At 41.1% G+C, this 24,610-nt stretch overlaps 1 protein-coding gene across 1 annotated transcript in view; it reads right to left on the reverse strand.

The window, feature by feature from the left end:
* cdo1 (cysteine dioxygenase, type I) overlaps positions 1-24,137 on the reverse strand; it is a 51,586-nt gene extending 27,449 nt beyond the window's left edge. Inside the window, exon 1 of the mRNA XM_060846000.1 lies at positions 23,883-24,137. Coding sequence (XP_060701983.1) covers positions 23,883-24,052 — 170 coding nt within the window. The 5' untranslated portion in view covers positions 24,053-24,137. The remainder of the gene's footprint in view (positions 1-23,882) is intronic.
* Between the last annotated feature and the right edge of the window lie 473 nt (positions 24,138-24,610).

Genomic DNA, 24,610 nt, shown 5'->3' on the forward strand with positions numbered 1-24,610 from the left:
AATAATAAGATGACCAATTTAAACTGAAGAAAAACAATAAATCTGACAAAAAAATCTTTGGACAGAACAGGCTGATCACCAAGTATCTTTTCATCATCTCATGTGTTCTTGTATTACCAATGTTGATAATATTTTGTTTAAAATTAACCAGATGGTTGGCAGTGTGTTCAACTTTATCTGCAGGGCTCTACTGGTCCCTATCTGACAATAATCACTGCAATTGTGGACGATAATGGCAAAGAAGGCTCCGACCAGTTTAAAGACAATGCTGAGAACATTCTGCATTAGTCAGTTGACTTGTCCAGGCGTAGAAATCTTCCTTCCAACATACCAATTGCTTTCTCAATCCTCACAGGAGATTGGGTTGTGGTGCTCCTTGTGATACTGGTGTTCCAATGCTGTGGCATCAAGACCAGGGAAATATTGGATAATGTTTGCCACCAAGTAGCAAATGGTGCTCAACACAATATCCTGCACACTGGTATGAGGATCAGTGTTCACTTGAGTATGTATATCTATAGAGAGATATTTCTAAATGGATTAAGGGCCTTGTTCAAATCAAAGTATACTGCATCCACTATCTTATCCTTACCAAGGTCCATTGTCACATCCTCAAATAAAATCAGTACATTAGATTGGGTTCACAGTGAGGTGGTCTTGCTATAGTCGCTTTGTTATCCCATTTTATTTGTATCCAGACATTACTTTTAAGATTGGTTTGCTGATCTTTTTACACAATCTAGACCAAACCTGCGAGTCTCTAGCAGTGTCTTTTGCAAGTGGCACATCGTGATAAATTGTTCCCTCCAAGATGCTCAGCACAAATAAAAATTAAAGATGCTGCGCATTTAAACAAACAGGTTACACACAGCAAGAATAACACTTTTCCAATCATTTCTTTTAACTTGGGAGTAACATTTCTCTCCCCAAACCCCAGCACCTGTTCAGTAGACAATGATTTCTGGAATTTTATTGCAATTGTTCTTATAATTTCCTCAATAATTGCTGTGGGTGCATCTTATAAATGTGATTATTTATTTATTTACATAAATCGCCACACCTTGTTGGCAACTACACTGGTAATAACATCAATATAGTTGTAGTTTATCTCTGGAATACCCTTTAGTTCCCAGTTCAGATCATAAATCTCTTCCCTGTTAGATACCAAAAATATCTTATTGAGCATGTTTGCAGCTTGTGTAGAAACAGTTGTCATGCCCTCTGGTCCCACTCTGACTCACTTTTCCTTAAAACAACTTGCATCTTGCAGTCTTTTTGGGGCATATTAACTCAAATTTTTCTTTTGACATTTTGATATTTTGTTTATTTTACTAGGTAAAGTATATATACATAAGAATAAATGTTACTAAAGGAAGAGTGCTCAGCTTTAAGCTTCTTTGTAAGTGTATAAGAAGCAATTACGTTTGATAAGCAAAAGAGAGCAAAGCAATCTTCATCTTCTGTTATTTACCTCAAAAGATACAGTGATATTTGCTTAACAATATTCAAAACCATAGAATTTGCAAGGAATGACATTCCTGCTTTAAATACATTTACCTGAGAAACTGGGTAAAGCCCTGGTTTACATACTGGCTGGTCTTTCAACCCTATGTCTTGGGTTCATATCCAATTCAAACAGATGATTTTCTGAACTCCGTTGGTTATAAAATAGTCAATGCAAGTTGGCTGGCATAACAAAGGGAAAACAATCTGAGAGTTATAGAGTCACAGAGTCAAGGTTATGCAGAATGGAAACAGACCTTTCAGTCCAAACAGTTCATGCCGACCAGATATCCTATATAAATCTAGTCACATTTGCAAGCATTTGGCCCATATCCCTCTAAACCCTTCCTAATTATATGCCATGCATATGCTTTTTAAATGTTGTAATTGTACCAGTCTCCACCACTTTCTCTGGAATCTCATTCCGTACAAGCATAACCCTCTGAAAAAATTTGCTCCTTAATTCCCTTTTATATCTTTCCTATCTCATCTTAAACCTATGTCCTCTAGTTTCAAGTCTTCTACCCTAGGGAACAGACCTTGCCTATTTACCCTATCCTTGCTTCTCATGATTTTATAAACCTCAGTAAAGGTCACCCTTAGTCTCTGATGCTCCAGGGAAAGGAGTCAAAGCCTATTCAGCCTCTTCCTATAGCTCCAATCCTGGTAACATCCTTGTAAGTCTTTTCTGAACCCTTTCAGATTTCACCACATCCTTCCTATAGCAGGGAGATCAGAATTTCACGCAAAACCCAAAAATGGCCTAACCAACGTCCTTTACAGCCACAACGTGGCCTCCCAACTCCTATACTCAATGAAGTGACCAGTAAAGGCAAGCATACCAAACACATTCTTCACTATCCTATCAACCTATGGCTCCACTTTCAAGAAACTATGAACCTGCACTCCAATGTCTCTTCATTCAGCAGCACTCCCTAAGACCTTACTATTATGTGCATCACTCTGATTACACTTGCTCTGATTTGCTTTTCCAGAATGCAGCACTTCAGATTTATCTAAATTAAACTCCATCTGCCATTCCTTGGCCCAGTGGCCCATTTTATCAAGATCCCATGTACTCACAGGCAACCTTCTTCACTACACCACCAACTTTAGTGTCATCTGCAAACTTACTATCCATGTCTCCTATATTCGCATCCAAATCATTTATATAGATGACAAAAAAGCAGTGGACCCAGCAGTGACCCTTGTGGCACACCACTGGTTACATACCTCCAGTCTAAAAGGCAACCCTCCACTATCACCCTCTGTCTTCTTGAGCCAATTCTGTATCCAAGTGGCTAGTTCTCCCTGTATTCCATGTGATCTAACCAATCTACCATGAGGAACCTTGTCAAACATTTTATTGAAGTCCATACAGATCGCATCCACTGCTCTGCCCTCATCAATCCTCTTTGTTACCTCTTCAAAAACCTCAATCAAGTTCGTGAGACATGATTTCTTGCACACAAAGCCATGTTGACCATCCCTAATCAGTTTGGAGTAGAAAAAAGGCAGTCTAATACTCCATATCCAGCCCAGGAGTACTTGATTCAAATTTATATGACGTGGTGCTCAGCTCTTTTGATCAACAGAAAATTGGCACAAACAAATCAATTTCCATCTGATTAAGGTAGAAGTAAAACAATAAATGGTTTGAAGGGCTATGGGAGCAGACAGGAAAGCGGGGTTGAGACAACAAGCAGAGCAACTGAAATCTTAGTGAATGGTGGAGCTGGGTCGAGAAACAGGGAAGCCTAATCCTGCTCCCAAGTCCAATGTTACTCATAGTAAAGCCCATTAGAAATATGAAAATAAGCACATTTTTCCCCCTTTACTGAATCTTTGATCCCATGGGCACAGGCTGTGTATCGTGAACTTTATAGTTAATTTAGCAGTAGTCTTCATCTCTGATACATGAAATTACCTGGTTTTCTGAATAATTAAACAGTTAGCAAGGTCCTCTCCCTCTAGGTAGTTAAAATTTTACATGTGCTGCTCAATATCGCAATTCTATCTGTATAGTTGTTAGAAAGCCCAGAGGTCTGGAAAGATTTGTACTGAGCATTGATTTTTCTTAAATTAAGTTGGTAGATTTAAAAGTTAATGAGGGTTAATGAGGTTTGACAGGACACTATAAAATGGCACCCTAAGCATGGGTGGAACAGTTAGAATGGTCAGAGTTATAGAGATGTACAGCATGGAAACAGACCCTTCGGTCCAACCCATCCATGCCTACCAGATATCCCAACCTAATCTAGTCCCACCTGCCAGCACCCGGCCCATATCCCTCCAAACCCTTCCTATTCATATACCCATCCAAATGCCTCTTAAATGTTGCAATTGTACCAGCCTCCACCACATCCTCTGGCAGCTCATTCCATACAAGTAACAACCTCTGCGTGAAAAAGTTGCCCCTTAGGTCTCTTTTATATCTTTCCCCTCTCACCCTAAACCTATGCCCTCTAGTTCTGGACTCCCCGACCCCGGGGAAAAGACTTTGTCTATTTATCCTATCCATGCCCCTCATAATTTTGTAAACCTCTATAAGGTCACCCCTCAGCCTCCAACGCTCCAGGGAAAACAGCCCCAGCCTGTTCAGCCTCTCCCTGTAGCTCAGATCCTCCAACCCTGGTAACATCCATGTAAATTTTTTCTGAACCCTTTCAAGTTTCACAACATCTTTCCGATAGGAAGGAGACCAGAATTGCACGCAATATTCCAACAGTGGCCTAACCAATGTCCTGTACAGCTGCAACATGACCTCCCAACTTCTGTACTCAATATTTTGACCAATAAAGGAAAGCATACCAAACGCCTTCTTCACTATCCTATCTACCTGCGATTCCACTTTCAAGGAGCTATGAACCTGCACTCCAAGGTCTCTTTGTTCAGCAACACTCCCTAGGACCTTACCATGAAGTGTATAAATCCTGCTAAGATTTGCTTTCCCAAAATGCAGCACCTCGCATTTATCTGAATTAACCTCCATCTGCCACTTCTCAGCCCATTGGTCCATCTGGTCCAGATCCTGTTGTAATCTGAGGTAACCCTCTTCGCTGTCCACTTCGCCTCCAATTTGGTGTCATCTGCAAACTTACTAACTGTACCTCTTATGTTCTCATCCAAATCATTTATGTAAATGACAAAAAGTAGAGGACGGAGCACCGATCCTTGTGGCACAGGTCTCCAGTCTGAAAAACAACCCTCCACCACCACCCTCTGTGTTCTACCTTTGAGCCAGTTCTGTATCCAAATGGCTAGTTCTCCCTGTATTCCACGAGATCAAACCTTGCTAATCAGTCTCCCATGGGGAACCTTGTTGAATGCCTTACTGAAGTCCATAAGATCACATCTACTGCTCTACCCTCATCAATCTTCTTTGTTACTTCTTCAAAAAACTCAATCAAGTTTGTGAGACATGATTTCCCAAGCACGAAGCCATGTTGACTATCCCGAATCAGTCCTTGCCTTTCCAAATACATGTACATCCTGTCCCTCAGGATTCCCTCCAACAACTTGCCCACCACTGAGGTCAGGCTCACCGGTATATAGTTCCCTGGCTTGTCTTTACCACCCTTCTTAAACAGTGGCACCTCTTTTGCCAACCTCCAGTCTTCCGGCACCTCACCTGTGACTATCAATGGTCTGGAGTTGCGTAGATCTTCAGGCAGTGTGATTCAGATACCAGGTGGTTACTGGCCACTTAGTGTGAAGTTAATCTTAACAAATCAAGGAAATGTCTTTTCTCTGACCAATGTAGGAAGCCAGGTTTTCTAAAACAGCATTGACTGTGTCGCAAAAAATAACCAATTGACAGTAAAATGCTTTAGGACATCCAGAGGATTGTTCTATCAATGCAGTTTTTTTTCTCTTTTTATTGTCAATTGGTGCTGGAAAGGCAATGCACAGCCATGATACCTTTTGGCAAGGTTTGTGAAGGTTTGTAGCTCAGGTTGAGGTTTAGGGTGTAGGTTTGCTCGCTGAGCTGTAGGTTTGATATCCAGACATTTCATTACCTGGCTAGGTGACATCAGTGGCGACCTCCAAATGAAGCGAAGCTGTTGTCTCCTGCTTTCTATTTATATGTTTGTCCTGGGTGGGGTTCCTGGGGTTTGTGGTGATGTCATTTCCAGTTCGTTTTCTGAAGGGTTGATAGATGGTATCTAGATTTATGTGTTTGTTTATGGCATTGTGGTTGGAGTGCCAGGCCTCTAGGAATTCCCTGGCATGTCTTTGCTTAGCCTGTCCCAGGATAGATGTGTTGTCATAGCAGAAGTGGTAATGCAAAGACTAGAACAAACAGCCCTACCAACCATCAAACCAAAAATCTGGGTCCGCTACGTAGATGACACCTCACAGGCGTAAAGTTCACCAAGGAGGAAGAAACCGACAACAAACTCGCATTCCTGGACGTCACAGCCGAAAGAACGGACAATGGAGAACTACAAACCTGCATATACTGAAAACCGACAAACACTGACCAAAGACTTAACTACATCAGCAACCATCCCAACACACACAAACAAAGCTGTATCAGAACACTCTTCCAAAGAGCTATTTCACACTGCAGCACAGACGAACTTCGGAAAACAGAGGAGAACCACCTATACAACGTATTCAAGAAGAACGGATACTCAAAACATACAGTCCACGGATTCCTCAAGAACAAACTACAACAAGCAGACAAAACACAGCCAGAAACCCTAACCACCTTACCATACATCAAAGAAGTTTCAGAAATGACAGCCAGATTACTAAGACCCCTCAGAATCCTAGTAGCACACAAAGCCACCAACACTCTCAAACAAAAACTAACAAACTTAAAAGACCCAATACAACCCATGGACAAAACCAACGTCATCTACAAAATTCCATGCAAGGACTGCCAGAAACACTACATAGGACAAACAGGAAGAAAGTTAGCCACCAGGATACACGAACACCAGCTAGCCACAAAAAGACACGACCCTCTCTCCCTCGTAGCCCTACATATGGAGGGAAAAAAACCCACCATTTCGATTGGGACAGACTAAGCAAAGACATGCCAGAGAACTCCTAGAGACCTGGCACTCCAACCACAGCACCATAAACAAACACATAGATCTAGATGCCACCAATCAACCCCTCAAAAAACAAACAGGAAATGACATCACCACAAACCCCAGGAACCCCACCCAGGACAACGATATAAATAGAAAGCAGGAGACAACAGCTTCGCTTCACTTGGAGGTCGCCACTGATGATGTTACCTAGCCAGGTAATGAAACGGCTGGATATCAAACCTACAGCTCAGCGAGCAAACCTCCACCCTAAACAGCCATGGTAATCATACAGCCTGGAAAGAGGTCCTTTGGCCCATTCTGGTCATCAAGCTATCTACTCTAGTACTATTTTCTAGTACTATTTTCCAGTACTTAGTTCAGAATTTTGCATGCTATGGGATTTCACATGTTCAGCTAAAATACTTAAACGTTTCAAAGGTGTCTGCCTTTACCACCCTTTCAGTGAATTCCAAATACCTCCGCCTGAGTGAAGGGTTAGGGCTATTTCAGACAGTGACACAGTTACTCATGAGACTCTTGTATTTCAGGCTAAAAAGTCCATACAATATCATCTGTCTCGTGTGAGTCATCCTGTTTTGGATCAACTGTTTAATATTTAAACAGGCTGTGTACACAATGAGGAAATTACAGTGGGGTTACTACAGTTAATGGAGAGCAATAATACAAACATTTCGAAAACAATCTTGTGCAGTAAACAGAATTGGGGCAGGCTTTGGATCAATAACTCATCAGGAATTAAAAATTAACCCACAAGTCATGGCTGCAAGTAAAACATCATTGAGCGGCAAAAATAATATTTCTCCCCATTTTCTTTGGACACTTCTGCTTATAACAAACAGCCTTAAAAGAATTTTAGATCATACCAGCAAATATTAATCTAGTATTGCTTGGTTTCTTATTATATGAAGCATTTAAACTGCATTAAGCTGCAATTATACTTAAGTTGGCATCATTGTGTTGGTCACTATTTTAACAATGGCATATAATTGCAATGAGCAAATATTACACAGCAGTGTACTGTTCCCTTCAATTCTGTTTTGTTGTGCAGTCTGTTTATTGCCATATACAGCCACTTTATGATTTTTTCATGGATGCCTATCTCACATCTTAAAAGCGAACACTAGCAGATATGTTCCATGTTGCTTTAGGGAGCATATGTAGTTTAAAATAACAATGTAGTGGGATATCTCGACCTTGTGTGATAGGTAACAGTAAATCATCAACTTTTTTACACCTTTCCTGATTTCTACTTCCATTCTGGAAACAAAAAATTTGGAGACAATGTAAAGTGTGCTGCCAAGTCATTATCATCTGTCCTACACTATAACACAAAGTCATGGTCTCGGCTAGTATGTTCTGGTTTAACAAATGCAAATAATTCAGAACAAATTCAAAGTGTTCTGCAGCTATTCTGCCACTGGGCTTGAACTAGATTCACTAGGTAAAAACAATGACTGCACATGCTGGAAACCAGATTCTGGATCAGTGGTGCTAGAAGAGCACAGCAGTTCAGGCAGCATCCAACAAGCAGCGAAATCGACGTTTCGGGCAAAAGCCCTTCATCAGGAATAACGATCACATCAATAAATACAGATGTAGAATTGAGAAACTATATTCAGTGCACATTTAGTGAAACTTCAATTTTGTCTGTGTAAAAAAGGTCAGACCTGCCTGATCTAAAAGATCTTTTGCAGACGGTTTGAGATTCCTGTGGGCATTGAAATCCAAACAATTTTTACTGGGAGATTCCTTGAGGTTTCTCTTGCTCTGCTGCCATGCCTTTGTCACAAGTTCAACGGAATTATATAGCCGATGTAAATTAATCATCTGCTGAACTTCCAGCAAAGTTATGGTTGTGCAGAGCGTCCAATTAGTTCCTTGCCCCAATAGTCTATGCCATCTGTCCTTCAATTCAAAGATGAGATCCAGTCAGGATTGCATGATTTTGCCATGGGTCTCCGTGTGACTGGAAGAACCAATTCCTTACCTGCAGGTCTTTGGGCACATTGGGCAGGATATCCCACACGGTAGTGGGATCCAGAATGCAGGATTTACTTCCTTTCATTCCCTCTGTCCTGTTGTTCTGCCTCTCAAGACTTTGAAATTCAAATTGTGATGCAGTTTTATGCAGAATTTGTCGTTATTCTGAACGATTGGGAGCGAACCGATCACAAGCATTCATGTGAATGCTGCCATACTTCAGTATCTTTGGAGCATTTTCTTTGTTCTCCTCTGGACCACTGGCCCTCCCCCAGTCTCATTTGGAAGCCTCAGTAATACTGAGTCACAGAATGTACACCTGTGAAAGCAGGACGCAGCAGGACAGAACATTTTCCGCCTTCCAGGCACAATATCTGACCACCTTACTTGGTTTTTCAGGTGTCCCCAGGGTCTAAAACTGCACTCTGCCCTGGAATTGATTACAATCTTAAAAGTGAATTATGGTTAAACTAATATCATTAAACAACAGCTATGGAACTCAACATAGACAGGCACTGAGAATCAAGATCTTCTGATCTCAAAAATATGGTTTTCAGATGAGGGAAAGATTTCTAAAAGATAATGTTACCAGCCAGTTATTTTATCCAGGTTTTGTAGAACAGGGGAGTTCACTCTGGTGTCTTGGCCAATATTTATCCTCTTTCCAATATAACCTGGGGTTGGGATGGAAGAAAGATCAGGCCATCAAGATTAGGGCAGCACAGTGACTCAGTGGTTAACACTGCTGTCTCACAGCACCAGGGACCCAGGGTTTGATTCCACCCTCGGGCGAACATCTGTGTGGAGTTTGCATATTCTACCTGTGTCTGTGTGGATTTCCTCTGGGTGCTCCGGTTTCCTCCCACAGTCTGGAGATGTTCAGGTTAGGTGGATTGGTTAAGCTAAATTTCCCCATGGTGTCCAGGGTTACAAAGATAGGGTGGAAAGGTTGAGTCTAGGTGGGATGCTCTTCAGAGGGTCAGTGTGGACCCAATAGGCCGAATGGCCTGCTTCTATACTGTGGGGATTCTGTTAGAATATTACCTCACTCTGTCATTATCACGGAGCTACAGTATGCACGCTTGCCTACTGACAGAAATTGAAGTAGGGCAAGCCAATTAAAATAAGGGAAATGACTTGAAAAATGAAAATTGCCATAGTCCCAGTGGACTGTAATTTGCTTTCTTATTAGAAGAATACCTTGGATGCTGACTTCCAGCCTGGTCTGAATATTAACTTGCATTTGAGTGGGTAAGCTGAATACCTGGCCAGTATCCTGAGTGAATTTTACCAGGTGATTGTCGGAAGGATGTTTCCTCTTATGGGAAAATCTAGTAGTAGGGATCATAGTTTAAAAATTAGGGGTTGACCCATTTAAGACAGATAAGGAAACTTTTTTTCTCTTTGAGGACGGTGTCTTTGGAATTCCTTCCTCAGTGGATTCAGAATCTTTAAATATTTTTAAAGTAGAGTTGGATAGATTCTTGATTATCATGAGTATGCAGGAACAGAGTTTATCAGCCATGATCTTACTGAAAGGGCCAAGTGGGAGAAAGTAAGGACTGCAGATGCTGGAGTACCAGAGCTGAAAAATGTGGTGCTGGAAGGGCTTATGCCCGAAACGTCGATTCTCCTGCTCCTCGGATGCTGAGTGGCCTGCTGTGTTTTTCCAGCACCACATTTTTCAACTCTGAAAGGGCCAAGTGGCCTCCTCTCGTGCCTTGTTTGTAAGATTTTAACAAGGAAACAATTATCTCACTAATGAGTGATGAGAGGCCTATTTACATGTACTGGCATCGAATTTTTAGTTATTCTCATTTCATTTATATACAATTTGCTATTCTACAACATGGCAGAGTGTAACAGTGATAGTTCCAGATCTGAATGTCAGGGTACGTATCTGGAGGCTACAGCTTGCCGTTTGTTCCTTTAAGCCTTCACCTAGGAAAGCCATCCCCAACATCTCAGAGCACACTCCAGGAAATCTGTACCCTATTGATGGAGATTGGTATTTCCAATGAAATGCCACCCATACTCTCTATATACCCTCAGAAATGTTGTTTTCCATTTCCCTCCAACTACATGTACTGTGAAGGGCTATTTGTGACTGATGCACAGCTGGACTTATAAATATGGCACTAGAGCTGCTCAATTAATTTCCAGCATCTTCAGTTTTTTCTTCAGGTTTTCAGCACTCAGTTATGTTTTGCTTTCATAAACTAGGCTGCAGGGTGTGGACACAATAGATTCGTTGTGTGCTTTGGGGTTGGCATGCACAATATGTAATTTGCCCCTCTAAAAGAAGGGCCACAGTTTCCAGTGGGTGTCCGAAGGCTAATAAAATCCAGTGGCTGAGAATATAAACACAAACATTTTGAAATTCTGTTTCACTTTTTTGTTGTAAAATGCAAGCTGCAAACCTCCTGTGTTTATCCGCTCAGCCTGATTTGGAGATGCCAGTGTTGGACTGGGGAGTACAAAGTTAAAAATCACACAAGTAGATTCTATGCTTTTCTAAAATCCCTGTTTTCTTGTTAGCTAGCTGGGGTAGAAGTGTTATTCTTGTCTCAAGAGGAAACCTGCATCCCAGACAATCCCTCCAGGCTATCCTTTTCAGAACTTTCTTTCCCCCACCCCATCCATTTGCTACCCAAAATATCATGTTTTCCCACCATGTGCTCTATCAAACCTCCTTGGCACCTCCACTAGCACAATTCTCATTATAATTTATAAATTATAATTTATTAGTAAGACACAGAATTTGTAGCTGTGCCTTATAATTGTGATTATAATTCAATCACCTGATGAAGGAGCATTGGTCCAAAAGCTAGTGCTTCCAATTAAGCCTGTTGGACTATAACCTGGTGTTGTATAATCTTTAACTTTGTTCACCCAGCATGATTGTCTTCACTCAGTGTGCAAACTTCAACAAAGATTAATTTGCATTAATGTGCACAACGTAGCTGTAACTTGAGGAAGTTATTCCTTTGTGATGGCAATGATGTGCTCATTCCAATTTTTATTAAGTGATGTGTACTTATGTAGCATCTTTTAATGTTTAAACCCCCACTCATCACCAAAACAGTGTTTCTTATTGCAAGATTAAGAAAAGTCAGCAATGCCAGTGGGAAGAAAAAAATTGACCAAACCCTTGGGGTCTTTGAGATTTGTTTGAAAAGATGAGAAGGTAGTAAGATAATTCCTGAATACAGGATTCTGGCTGAAAGCTTTTCCATCAACGGGATTTGGTGAGGAGTGATTAACAGGAGGGTGTAGTCAGAAGAACAAAGCATGCAAAAAGATTATAGTACTGGTCAACTACCTCATTACCTCCATTCTTTTAATATAGTAATTAGTTAACAACATTGTACTTTTTTTGCTCCTGTAAAAATTCTTTACATGATGGAGTTTGCCAAGAAAACAAATCATTTTGCAGTTTGCATTATGCATAATGCATTTTGCACTAGTAACATAAACCAATGCAAGTTTCAATTCTGGACCTATTCAGTCTTATTTTACAGTTTGTATTCTTAAAACTATTTAAGCAATAACTTAATAATCCCATTCAACCTTGTTTGTTTGATGGTAATAGGATGACTGAAGATTTAAAATGACAGTCACATTTTTTCTGCTGTCACCCATCATCATTTCCAGGTGAACAGTTTCTATTTTCATGGAAGCTGCCTACCTTAGGTCTCATTAATACCTGAACATCAGGCACAATGAGAACTCAGAATAACACAGAGTTTTGTCCCGCTAGTTAAAGCTGGTGGCAAGCAGGATTGAGGTATGGCAGGGTGCAGAATAGTCAATAGATTCTATGCCTTTCTAAAATCCCTGTTTTCTTGTTGGCTAACTGGGATAGAAGTGTTATTCTTGTCTCAAGAGGAAATCTGCATCTTAGACAATCCCTCCAGGCTATCCCTTTCAGAACTTTCTCCCCCACCCCTTGACATGTACCTTTGTGCTGGGGAACACTTCCTTTTATCTTCAATACCATCCATTTGGTACCCAAAATACCATGTTTTCCCGCCATGTGCTCTATCAGACCTCCTTGGCACCCCCACTAGCACAATTCTCATCTTGCAATAAAATCCAGCTTTGGCTTTTAGTTGACAGTTTTTTTTTTGTTTCAGTCTTTTGTTACAAAATTTATTTTGGAGAATTGTTTTTTTTTAAAAAAACATGATCACAGGTGTGAGGGAGACCAACATTTATTACGCATCCTGGAGAAAATGACGATGAACTGTCTTTTGACTTACTTCAGTTCATCTAGTGTTGGTACACCCACAGTACTGTTGGGAAGGGAGAACAAAGATTTTAATCCAGTGGCAGTGAAGGAAAAGTCATAAGATCATAAAATATAGGAGCCGAATTAAGCCATTCGGCCAATGCTCTATTATTCAATCATAGATGATGTGTTTCTCAACTCCACTCTCTCGCCTTCTCCTCATAACCCCTTATTAATCAAGAACATATTTATCCCTGTCTTAGAGAAACTCAATGACTTGTTCTCTACAGCCTGTATACCAGTGAGTCTGAAGAAATTCCTCCTCATCTCAGTTTCAAAAGGCTGTCCCTATACTCTGAGGCTGTGCCCTGGGACCTAATCTGTACTATGAGTGGAAACATGTTCTGCACGCCCACTGTATCTAGGCCTCTCAGTATTCCGTGAGTATCAATGAGATTTCTCACTTATCCTTCTAAACTCCATCCAGTGCAGGTCCACACAGTTTTCAACCAATCCTCATATGACAAGCCCTTCAACCCTGGGGCTATACCTGTAACCCTCCTCTGGGCACCCTCCTCTGCAAGCACAACCTTCCTTAAATTCAGGGCCCAAAATTGCTCACAATATTCCTACACAGCCTCAGCAGTACATCTCTACTCTTGTGTTAAAGCCCTTTTGAATTAAATGCTAACATTGCATTTGCCTTCCTAACTGCCAACTGCATGTAAACTTTGAGAGAATCCAGAACTGGAACTTTTAATTATTTTTGTCCTTCAGTTTTCCAAAGCCTTTTCCCATTTAGAAAACAGTCTACACCACTACTCTTTCTCCCAAACTGCATAACCTCACAGTGGCACAGTGGTTAGCACTGCTGCCTCACAGCACCAGAGACCCGGATTCAATTCCTGCCTCAGGCAACTGTCTGCAGGGAGTTTGCACATTCTCCCTGTGTCTGCGTGGGTTTCCTCCGGCTGCTCCGGTTTCCTTCCACAGTCCAAAATTGTGCAGGTTATGGTGAATTGGCCATGCTAAATTGCCCGTAGTGTTAGGTGTAGGGGAATGGGTCTGGGTGGGTTGCCCTTCGGAGGGTCGGTGTGGACTTGTTGGGCCAAAGGGCCTGTTTCCACACTGTAAGCAATCTAATCTAATCAAAACAAATCTCACACTTTCTAACATTGTATTCCATCTGGCACTTCTTTGCGTACTAACACTAGGGGTTCTTATCTTATTTAGCACTTACTGTGCAGGACCTTGTCAAAGTCCTTCTGGAAGTCCAAATAGATCACATCTACTGACTCCTTTGACTAACATGCTCATTACCTCCTCAAAGAATTCCAACAGCTTTATCAGGCATGATGTCCATTTAATGAAGACATACTGAGTCATCTCCATTTTATTATGCACTGCCAATTACTCTGCAATCTTATCCTTAATAATAGACTCTAAAATCTACCAATAACAAAGGTCAAGCTAACTGGCTTATAATCTTCCTGTCTTCTGCCGAGCCACCTCCCCCCCCCCCCCCCCCCAACCTCCTTAAATAAGACTTTTGCATTGTCATTATCCAGTACTCTGGGATCGTCCCTAACTCCAGTGATTAATGACAGATCACCACAAATGCCTCTACAATTTCCCCAGATATCTCCTTCAGACCCTGGGATGTAGTCCATCTGGTCCTGGTGATCTATCCATATTTAGACCCCTCAGCTTCCCCAGCAAATTCCCCTGAGTGATAGCCACTACACATTTCTGCCACCTGACTCTCAAAGGTCTGTATGCAGTCTTGCCCATGGAGTGCCATGTCAAGGTGTTATGTGGCTCAGTAGGGAAATTGCAAATTGTGTTCTTCCCATGTGTCTGCTGACTTTGCCCTTCTGAGTGTTTATTTAACTGTCACACTAGATGAGGACATTAGCAGTGAATAAAAGTTTGATTAAAATATTTAACTTAGCACAGTTCTTCCAAAGTTCTGGCTTACCAACCATCACTGCTTTATTAATTTTAACTTAAGCCATATGTTTTTCCCAAAGTTCTTTCTGCAGCGCCCACCATCACTACACAGGAAACCTCATTTCCATTGTTTCATTGGGTATACAGTGGCTGTCATGAACACAACTTATGACGACATCATAAACTGTTTGAAAATGTACACTTGTTTAAATTCTAAAACAAACTTTGCTGGACTAAATCATGGCCTATCACATGATGCACATTAAGTACAGGTGGTTCTGGGATAATGCGCATTTTGACAGCAGATTTGGTTATAGTGTCGCTGAAGAATTAGGGATTGGTATTTCTGAGAATGCTTACCTCTGTTTGCAATAGCAAGTTTACTTTGTTCTGCGTATGTGTCGATGTCCATGCTGAAATCTCCACGCTGTTCTGCACATCCACCATGTCTGCGCTGTTCTAGACATGTGCAATGTTGGTGCCGGTCTTGATGCTGTTCTGCACATGTGCGATGTTAGCACTGGTCTTTGTGCCATAATGTGCATGCTCTGATGTCAACTACCACTAGAGCAGCTTTCTGAGAGCTACTGTATGGAGAACCACTTTCTTCCATTTTTTAAAAAAATATACTGAGTCAAATTTACTTTTGTTTCACTTATAAATATGATTTCAGCCTTCATTCAGGCTGTGCCTTACTTTGCGTTAGGCTTTTGGGTGGTTTTTGAGTGATCATGAGTTACGTTTTGCTTGTCTGCCCCGACTCCACTTTTCTCATAGGCCCCATTATTTCTATTAAACGATATTCTATTACACAAGGTTTCGCTGGAATGCAACTATGGCATTATAGGAGAACTACCGGTACAATTCCTGGAAGGATTCTGATTGGTATTTACCGATCAGGTAAAATTTAGCTATCATCCTCCTGGAATATCATACCCTTGCACAGTGTGGACCTTGCAAGCTACAAACAGAAAAAGACCACGATTCCCCAGTCAGTTCAAAACAAAGGTGATCTATTGAATCTGATTGTGCCTGAAATGGTGCTGAAAGCTCACCATTGACCTCATACAAACCATTGTTATAGTCACAGAGATGCAAGTAATTGTTACATGGAAAATATCTCATTAAATTGAAACAGATTCACCCAGGAACTTGCATCACATGATCAAAGCTCCTAGATGTTGTAAAAGGGTTTAATTATATATTTTTTGAACACTTACTTTAGCCTGGTAAAGATCTCGTGACTTTTAACATTAGTCTGTGAAGCGTCTAAACCAGCTGACACCGCAGCCAAACTCTAGGCTTAGCCTCAGGTCTCAACTTCTTTGCAACTTAGTTTTCAGGAAGAAATCTCATATTTACACCAAAACTGGACCAGCACCATCTTGTGTCTTCATCAACGTCAAAACAATCCAGAACTTCAGCCAATTGCACACATCCAAATACAAGCTCATTGGGAAAAACCTTCACAATACATTGATTTTCTGGATGCAAACTAAAACAAACAAATTAATATCTAGTAGAGGTTATCATATGTATGTGTTGTGACAAGCATTCCCCAGGTTTGAATGCATGACTAAACCATACTACTGTTTTAAAGCCTAAAATAACTTTGTTGCGAGCCATTTAAAAATTGAACTTGACAAGTAAAAAGGTTGAAGGGAAATACACACTGCCTGTTTCAAAGTGGTAAAGAAATAAGAATCTTTGTTTACAAATTTCAACTGTTGTGGACAGAAGGTAAAACAAAAACGTTCAATTCTCTTCTTCTTCATACCTATAACAGCGGCTAATCACAAATAACTATCTGGAATATCACAACAGTCATTTCACCTTTTAGTCTTTACTCAATTATTATGAAGTTCAGATTTATTTTGCATAAATCAACAAATATACAACATTTATTTCCTTCCTTAATAAAACACCATATATTTTCATATTAAATTATTTGGCGATATACATTCAGATCCTACTGTTGCAATTTGAAATTTTCAATCCAAAAGTAATCTATTCGATTATTTGTCTTTATGGAAGAAATCACATGTGATTCCAGTCCTAGAACAATGTGATTGATTACAAATTGTCCTCTGAAGCAACTAAGCAAACCAATTAGTAGATTTCAAACTAGACAACTGGAGATGTTGGCTTGATAAAAGTGATGTTTTTCCTATGATCCTGCACTCTCACATGGACACTTATTTAGCAAAAGTGCTCTATATCTTTGTATGACTAATTCCTTTTTAGTAAGGCTCAAATGAATTAGGGTTGCTGTATAAAGATAAAAAGGATTTAAAACTGAAGTATATTAACCAAATAATATTATTTTAATCCTATGATATCTGAAGAAAGAAAGAAAGAATTTGTGCTTTTATATCATCAGGATGTCACAAGGCATTTTTCAGTGAATTAAAGTAAACACGTACATGCTATAGTAATGTTTAAAACACAGTTGCCTGTCTATGCGTAGTAAGATCACACAAACAATAATGTGAGAATGACAAGATCATCTGCTTGTTAGAAAGTTAAAGATTGTGTCAACCTACAGGGACAGACCTACAGGACCTGGGTTTATTAACTGCTGCTAAAGACAGAATGTCTGATAATGCAACACTTCCTCAGGATTTGTGGTTGTAGCGTGGAAACTCAGCACTGAACCTTTTGACTCAGATATTCACAAGTTGTGATTGAGCAGTAGGAAGAGTGCTTTAGGGTTCAGGATTGAAAATGTTAGAATTCCAAACAAACATTCTTTCCTCAAGCAACCTTATGATAAGAGATATATCATCAGGCTGTTACTGGGAATATATTGGCACTGCATTAGTTCTTGTGAATAGCTATTTCTCTGAAAGCAAGTGATTTAATTAGGCAATAGTCTTGCAATGTATTACTTCTTGCCAAATTTCAACATATAAAACACAAATACAAACATAAATTACTGTTGATGTAAACAGGGCCATATTGGCGATATTGTCCAATTGAGTACGGGAGATGAATTAAAAGAAGAATGTTGTTTACTTGTTGCCCAAATGTATAAACCCATGTGAGATAGTACTGATGAAGCAGTGAGGCTGCAAAAGACTTCAATAGGGTAGGACAGTTGGCAAGACGTGGCAGGTGGAATAACTTGGGAAAGTAAGATTATGAAGTTTGGAAGGAAGAATAGAGCAGAGATAATTTTCTAAATGGGGAAAGGCATTGGAAATCTGAAGCACAAAGAGACTGAGCAGTCCTAGTTCAGAATTATCTTAAGGTTAAGGCTGAAGGATCTGAGCCTGTACTCAATGGAGTTTACAAGGTTGGGGTGGGGCTGGGGTGGGGTGAGGGAAATCTCATTAAAACTTAGACCATACTGAGAGTGGATGTGAAGAAGATGTTTCCACTAGTCACAGAGTCATAGAGATGTACAGCATGGAAACAGACCCTTCAGTCCAACCTGTCCATGCCGACCAGATATCCCAACCCAATCTAGTCCCACCTGCCAGCACCTGGCCCATATCCCTCCAAAACCTTCCTATACATGCACCCATCCAAATGCCTCTTAAATGTTGCAATTGTACCAGCCTCCAACACTTCCTCTGGCAGCTCATTCCATACACGTACCATCCTCTGTGTGAAAAAGTTGTCCCTGAGGTCTCTTTTAAATCTTTCCCCTCTCACCCTAAACCTATGCCCTCTAGTTCTGGACTCCCCCACCCCAGGGAAATTACTTTGCCTATTTACCTTATCCATGCCCCTCAATTTTGTAAACCTCGATAAGGTTACCCCTCAGCCTCCAACGCTCCATGGAAAACAGCCCCAGCCTGTTCAGCCTCTCCTTATAGCTCAAATCCTCAACCCTGGCAACATCCTGCTGAATCCTTTCAAGTTTCACAACATCTTCCCAACAGGAAGGAGACCAGAATTGTGGCCTAACCAATGTCCTGTACAGCCCCAACATGACCTCCCAACTCCTGTACTCGATACTCTGACCAATAAAGGAAAGCATACCAAATGCCTTCTTCACTATCCTATCTACCTGCGACTCCACTTTCAAGGAGCTATGAACCTGCACTCCAAATTCTTTGTTCAGCAACACTCCCTAGGACCTTACCATTAAGTGTATAAGGCCTGCAAAGATTTGCTTTCCCAAAATGCAGGCACCTCACATTTATCTGAATTAAACTCCATCTGCCACTTCTCAGCCCATTGGCCCATCTGGTCCAGATCTTGTTGTAATCTGAGGTAACCTTCTTCACTGTCCACTCCACCTCCAATTTTGGTGTCATCTGCAAACTTACTAACTGTACCTCTTATGCTTACATCCAAATCATTTATGTAAATGACAAAAAGTAGAGGAACCAGCACCAATCCTTGTGACACTCCACTGGTCACAGGCCTCCAGTCTGAAAAACAACCCTCCAACACCACCCTCTGTCTTCTATCTTTGAGCCAGTTCTGTATCCAAATGGCAAGTTCTCCCTGTATTCTGTGAGATCTAACCTTGCTAATCAGTCTCCCATGGGGAACCTTGGCGAACGCCTTACTGAAGTCCATATAGATCACATCTACCACTCTGCCCTCATCAATCCTCTGTTACTTCTTCAAAAAGCTCAATCAAGTTTGTGAGACATGATTTCCCACGCACAAAGCCATGTTGATTATCCCTAATCAGTCCTTGCCTTTCCAAATACGTGTACATTCTGTCCCTCAGGATACCCTCCAAAAGCTTGCCCACCACTGATGTCAGACTCACTGGTCTATAGTTCCCTGGCTTGTCCTTACCACCCTTCTTAAACAGTGGCACCACGTTAGCCAACCGACAGTCTTCCGGCACCTCACTTATGACTATCGATGATACAAATATCTCAGAAAGAGGCCAAGCAATCACTTCTCTAGCTTCCCACAGAGTTCTAGGGTATACCTGATCAGGTCCTGGGGATTTATCCACCTTCACCCATTTCAAGACATCCAGCACTTCCTCCTCTGTAATATGGACACTTTGCAAGATGTCATCATCTGTTTCCCTACAGTCTATATCTTTCATATCCTTTTCCACAGTAAATACTGATGCAAAAAACTCATTTAGTATTTCTCCCATTTTCTGCAGCTCCACACAAAGACCACCTTGCTGATCTTTGAGGGGCCCTATTCTCTCCATTGTTACCCTTTTGTCCTTAATGTATTTGTAAAAACTCATTGGATTCTCCTTAATTCTATTTGCCAAAGCTGTCTCATGTCCCTTTATTGCCCTCCTGATTTCCCTCTTAAGTATACTCCCTTTATACTCAAAGGATTCACTCGATCTATCCTGTCTATACCTTACGTATGTTTGTTTCTTTTTCTTAACCAAACCCTCAATTTCTTTAGTCATCCAGCATTCCCCTTACCTACCAGCCTTCCTTTCACCCTAACAGGAATATTTCTCTGGATTTTTGTTATCTCGTTTCTGAAGGCTTCCCATTTTCCAGCCGTCCCTATACCTGCGAACATCTGCCCCCAAGCAGCTTTTGAAAGTTCTTACCTAATGCCATCAAAATTGGCCTTTCTCCAATTTCTTCAACTTTTAGATCTGGTCTATCCTTTTCCATCACTATTTCAAATCAAATAGAATTTTGCTCACTGGCCCGAAAGTGCTTCCTTACTGACACCTCAGTCACCAGCCCTGCCTTATTTCCCCAAGAGTAGGTCAAGTTTTGCACCTTCTCTTGTAGGCACATCCACATACTGAATCAGAAAATTGTCTTATACACACTTAACAAATTCCTCCCCATCTAAACCCTTAACACTATGGCAGTCCCTGGAAAATTAAAATCCCCTACCATAACCACCCTATTTTTCTTACAGATAGCTGAGATCTCTTTACAAATTTGTGTCTCAATTTCCCTTTGACTATTAGGGAGTCTATAATACAATCCCAATAAGGTTATCATCCCTTTCTTATTTCTCAGTTCCATCCAAATAATTTCCCTGGTTGTCTTTCCGGGAATATCCTCCCTCAGCACTTCTGTAATGCTATCGCTTATCAAAAATGCTACCTCCCCCCTCCTTTCTTCCCTCCCTTTTTATCCTTCCTGTAGCATTTGTATCCTGGAACATTAAGCTGCCAGTCCTGCCCATTCCTGAGCCATGTTTCTGTAATTGCTATGATATCCCAGTCCCAGGTTCCTAACCATGCCCTGAGTTCATCTGCCTTCCCTGTTAGGCCCCTTGCATTGAAATAAATGCAGATTAATTTATTAGTCCTACCTTGTCCCTGCCTGCCCTGACTGTTTGACTCGCTTCTGTTCTCAACTGTACCAGGCTCAGATTGGTCTTTATCCTCACTATCTCCCTGGGTCCCACTCCCCCACCCTACTAGTTTAAATCCTGCTGAGCAGCTCTAGCAAATGTCCCTGCCAGTATATTAGTCCCCTTCCAATTTAGGTGCAATCTGTCCTTCTTGTACAGGTCACTTCTACCCCAAAAGAGATTCCAATGATCCAAAAATGTGAATCCCTCTCCCATACACCAGCTCCTCAGCCATGCATTCATCTGCTCTATCCTCCTATTCCTGCCCTCACTAGCTCGTAGCACTGGGAGTAATCCAGACATTACTACTCACGAGGACCTCCTTTTTAAAATTCTGCCTTACTCCTTGTAATCTCCCTTCAGAATCTCAACCGTTTCCCTCCCTATGTCATTGGTTCCAATGTGGACAATGACCTCTTGCTGGCCCCTCTCCCCCGTGAGAACATTCTGCACCCTCTCTGAGACACCCTTGATCCTGGCACCAGGGAAACAACACACCATTCTGCAGTTTCTCTGCTGGACACAGAAACATCTGTCTTTACCTTGGACTAGAGAATCCCTGAACACAACTGATCTCTTGGAAGCCGACGTACCCCTCATTGCGATAGAGCCAGTTTCAATACCAGAAACTTGGCTGTTCATGCTATGTTCCCCTGAGAATCCATCACCCCCTACATTTTCCAAAATAACATACCTGTTTGAAATGGGTATATCCACAAAAGACTCCTACACTGGCTGCCTACTTCTCTTACCTTTCCTGGAGTTAGCCCATCTATGTGACTGTATCTGAGACTTTCCCCCCTTCCTATAACTGCCATTCATCACATACTGTTGCTGTTGCAAATTCATCATTGCATCTAACTATCTCTCCAACCGAACCATTCAAACTGATAAGATTCACAGCCAACAGCATTTATGGCAGATATAATCGGCAGTAACCCTTAAACTCTCTTTAAACTCCCACATCTGACAAGAAGTACATATCACTCTATTAAAGGCCATTTTTGCTCCTTCACAATCTACAGACCCAGAAATCAACACCCTCCTATTCCTCTACAAACACTGCCCCAGGTTAAATTAATAGCTATGGCTTATATTTTAAGTTTAATCAAGAGATATATCTCCAAAACATAATCAAGAAAGAACCCACTCTACTCACTACTGCAGATTCTCTGTAGGCCACACTTAAAACAACGATTAACTTATCTGATTCTGTGCTGTGAACTTTGCCCAACAGTTGCTCCAAGATCAGTTGTGAGTTTCACTGTGTTAATTTTCCCAGATGCCCTCCGATGTCCAACCATACATGAATTCAAACAGCAAAGGCAGTAACTGTGCAGATTCTCTCTCTCTCTCTCCTGCCATGACTCACCAGTTGGAGAGACTAGGACCTGAGGGCACAGCCTCAGAGTGAAGAGACGAGGGAAGGTTTCTTTAGCACAGATAGTGAATCTGTGGAACATATTGTTGCAGAAGGTTGTTGAGGCCAAGCCATTAAGTATATTTAATTCAAAGATAGATTCTTGATTAGTCAGGGATCAAAGGTTATAGGGAAAAGACAGGAGAATGCGGTTAAGAAACATATCAACCATGGTCGAATGACGGCGAAGACTGACTGATGTAAGTTTGCTCCGATATCTTTTGGTCGAACAAAATGCAAGCAATTACAGTGCCTAGGGTTGACTTTTATAAGAATACTCAAGGTTATTCGGAACAGGTTGAGAATCCCAAAGTTTACACTTTATCTCCAAGTCAACACATTTGCTAAGAAACTCTGCTCCTAACTATATTTGAAGAAATTGAAGCAGATTGAATTGATTAGTTTCGCTCCTAGGTAAAACTCATCTGATGAATAAGTCTGTAGCAAATATTTGTCCCCAGGTTAAAAAAAAGTCCCACTATTTCAATGTTGCTCTCTGATATTTGTTTTTTTAAGTAAAGGTCTGTCAAACATTTTCCACGGAAACAGAGTCCCTTTAAGATCCTCGCATCACTTTAAAAGAGAGTGACGGTTTTGTTCTTGCCCCCAAAAGAATCCATTTGCTGTTCTGAAGGTGCTGAGCAACGGATGTGCTCTGCTTATACCTACCTCAGAGCTGAAAATGTGTTGCTGGTTAAAACACAGCAGGTCAGGCAGCATCCAAGGAGCAGGAAATTCGACATTTCGGGCCAGAGCCCTTCATCAGGAAGGGCTCTGGCCCGAAACGTCGAATTTCCTGCTCCTTGGATGCTGCCTGACCTGCTGTGCTTTAACCAGCAACACATTTTTAGCTCTGATCTCCAGCATCTGCAGACCTCACTTTTGACTCGAAGATTCATACTTACCTCAACCGAGTCATTAAACCTACACCAGCAGGGCTGCAGTGTTGCAGGCTATGTGACTGAAAGAACATTAAACTGACTAGTTTGCATTTACTCAAGCTGTCAAGAAAATGACGAGACACAGAATATAAGCTTGCAAGCATCCAACCTCCATCGATCTCTCGAAGGAAACACATTTGTAAATTGTCAGCTGTGTACTTCTGTGTATTGAAGGAGTAACAAAGTAACATTAGTTAATCAATACGTTACCGTATCAAACATAAGAAATAAGTCATTCGTGTTAAAATAGACCCATTGTCTCCTTCTGAGGGATCTTGTCAAGTTTCTGGACTCTTAACTATATGATACTGAAGTTGGGTCAAAACAGTGTTACAATTCGACCTTATTACAACAATAAAAACTTAAAGTGCACCACTACAGTTTCTGGTTAGCGAGTGGCCAAGGGCTGCTAAACCTTTTATTACATTTAACGCAGCAAAATATTTATACGGTTGTCAAAATGTCCAGCATAAGTACGTGTAGACCCAGCGGCTTGCAATCTGCCCGCGGATTTAAATAATTACCTGTATTTATCGAATTTTGCGAATTTACTCCAGTCCGCGGGATTACTTTTATAAGATTCCATCAGCATTTGCACTTCTTCCACGTTGATTTTATCGCTCGAGAAGATCTCATGAAGTTGTTGAATCAGATCCCCTAACGTCTCCGGTACCTGGAGCTGTGTCTGATTCATCTTTATTGTTTACCTCGGTTAGGTTTTTGTTTAAGTAACCGAACGAAGAGCGGATCAGACCGAAGGCGAGGGTGAAACTGCGGGAAGATTTATAAGGAGCCTGGAAAATTTCCGGGAGGGCCAGAGGCGGAGCTTCAGGGAATTGAAGTATCACTACATTGCCATTGGCAACAGTTGACCAATGGTTCCCTGCATTCTGAGCTATTGAGTCAAAATATCAAACCGTCCGTCAGGGTGCCCGCAGTTTAAAAAATTGTATCCAATTAACCTCGAATTCAGCTTAGTGTTTGGATTTTCTTGTTACTCAACTTAGAATTGGAGCAAGTTCCCAAGGACTGTGGTGAAATTTTACAAATTGTTCACATTTCTTTCGGTTCCTGACATAAATGATGATGCACTCCAAAGTTATGTCATGTTATTTAAGTAATTTCACGGTTCGTTAACTACTGACGGCTGGTAGGAATTAGCTTTATTATATTTCAATGATTTTTAGATTTAGTGGCACATTCCCACTTTATTTATTTATTCTTGGGATTTGAATTTGCTGGACAGCATTGG

Source organism: Hemiscyllium ocellatum, chromosome 28 (assembly GCF_020745735.1).
Source record: "Hemiscyllium ocellatum isolate sHemOce1 chromosome 28, sHemOce1.pat.X.cur, whole genome shotgun sequence".
Classification (NCBI taxonomy): Eukaryota; Metazoa; Chordata; class Chondrichthyes; order Orectolobiformes; family Hemiscylliidae; genus Hemiscyllium; species Hemiscyllium ocellatum.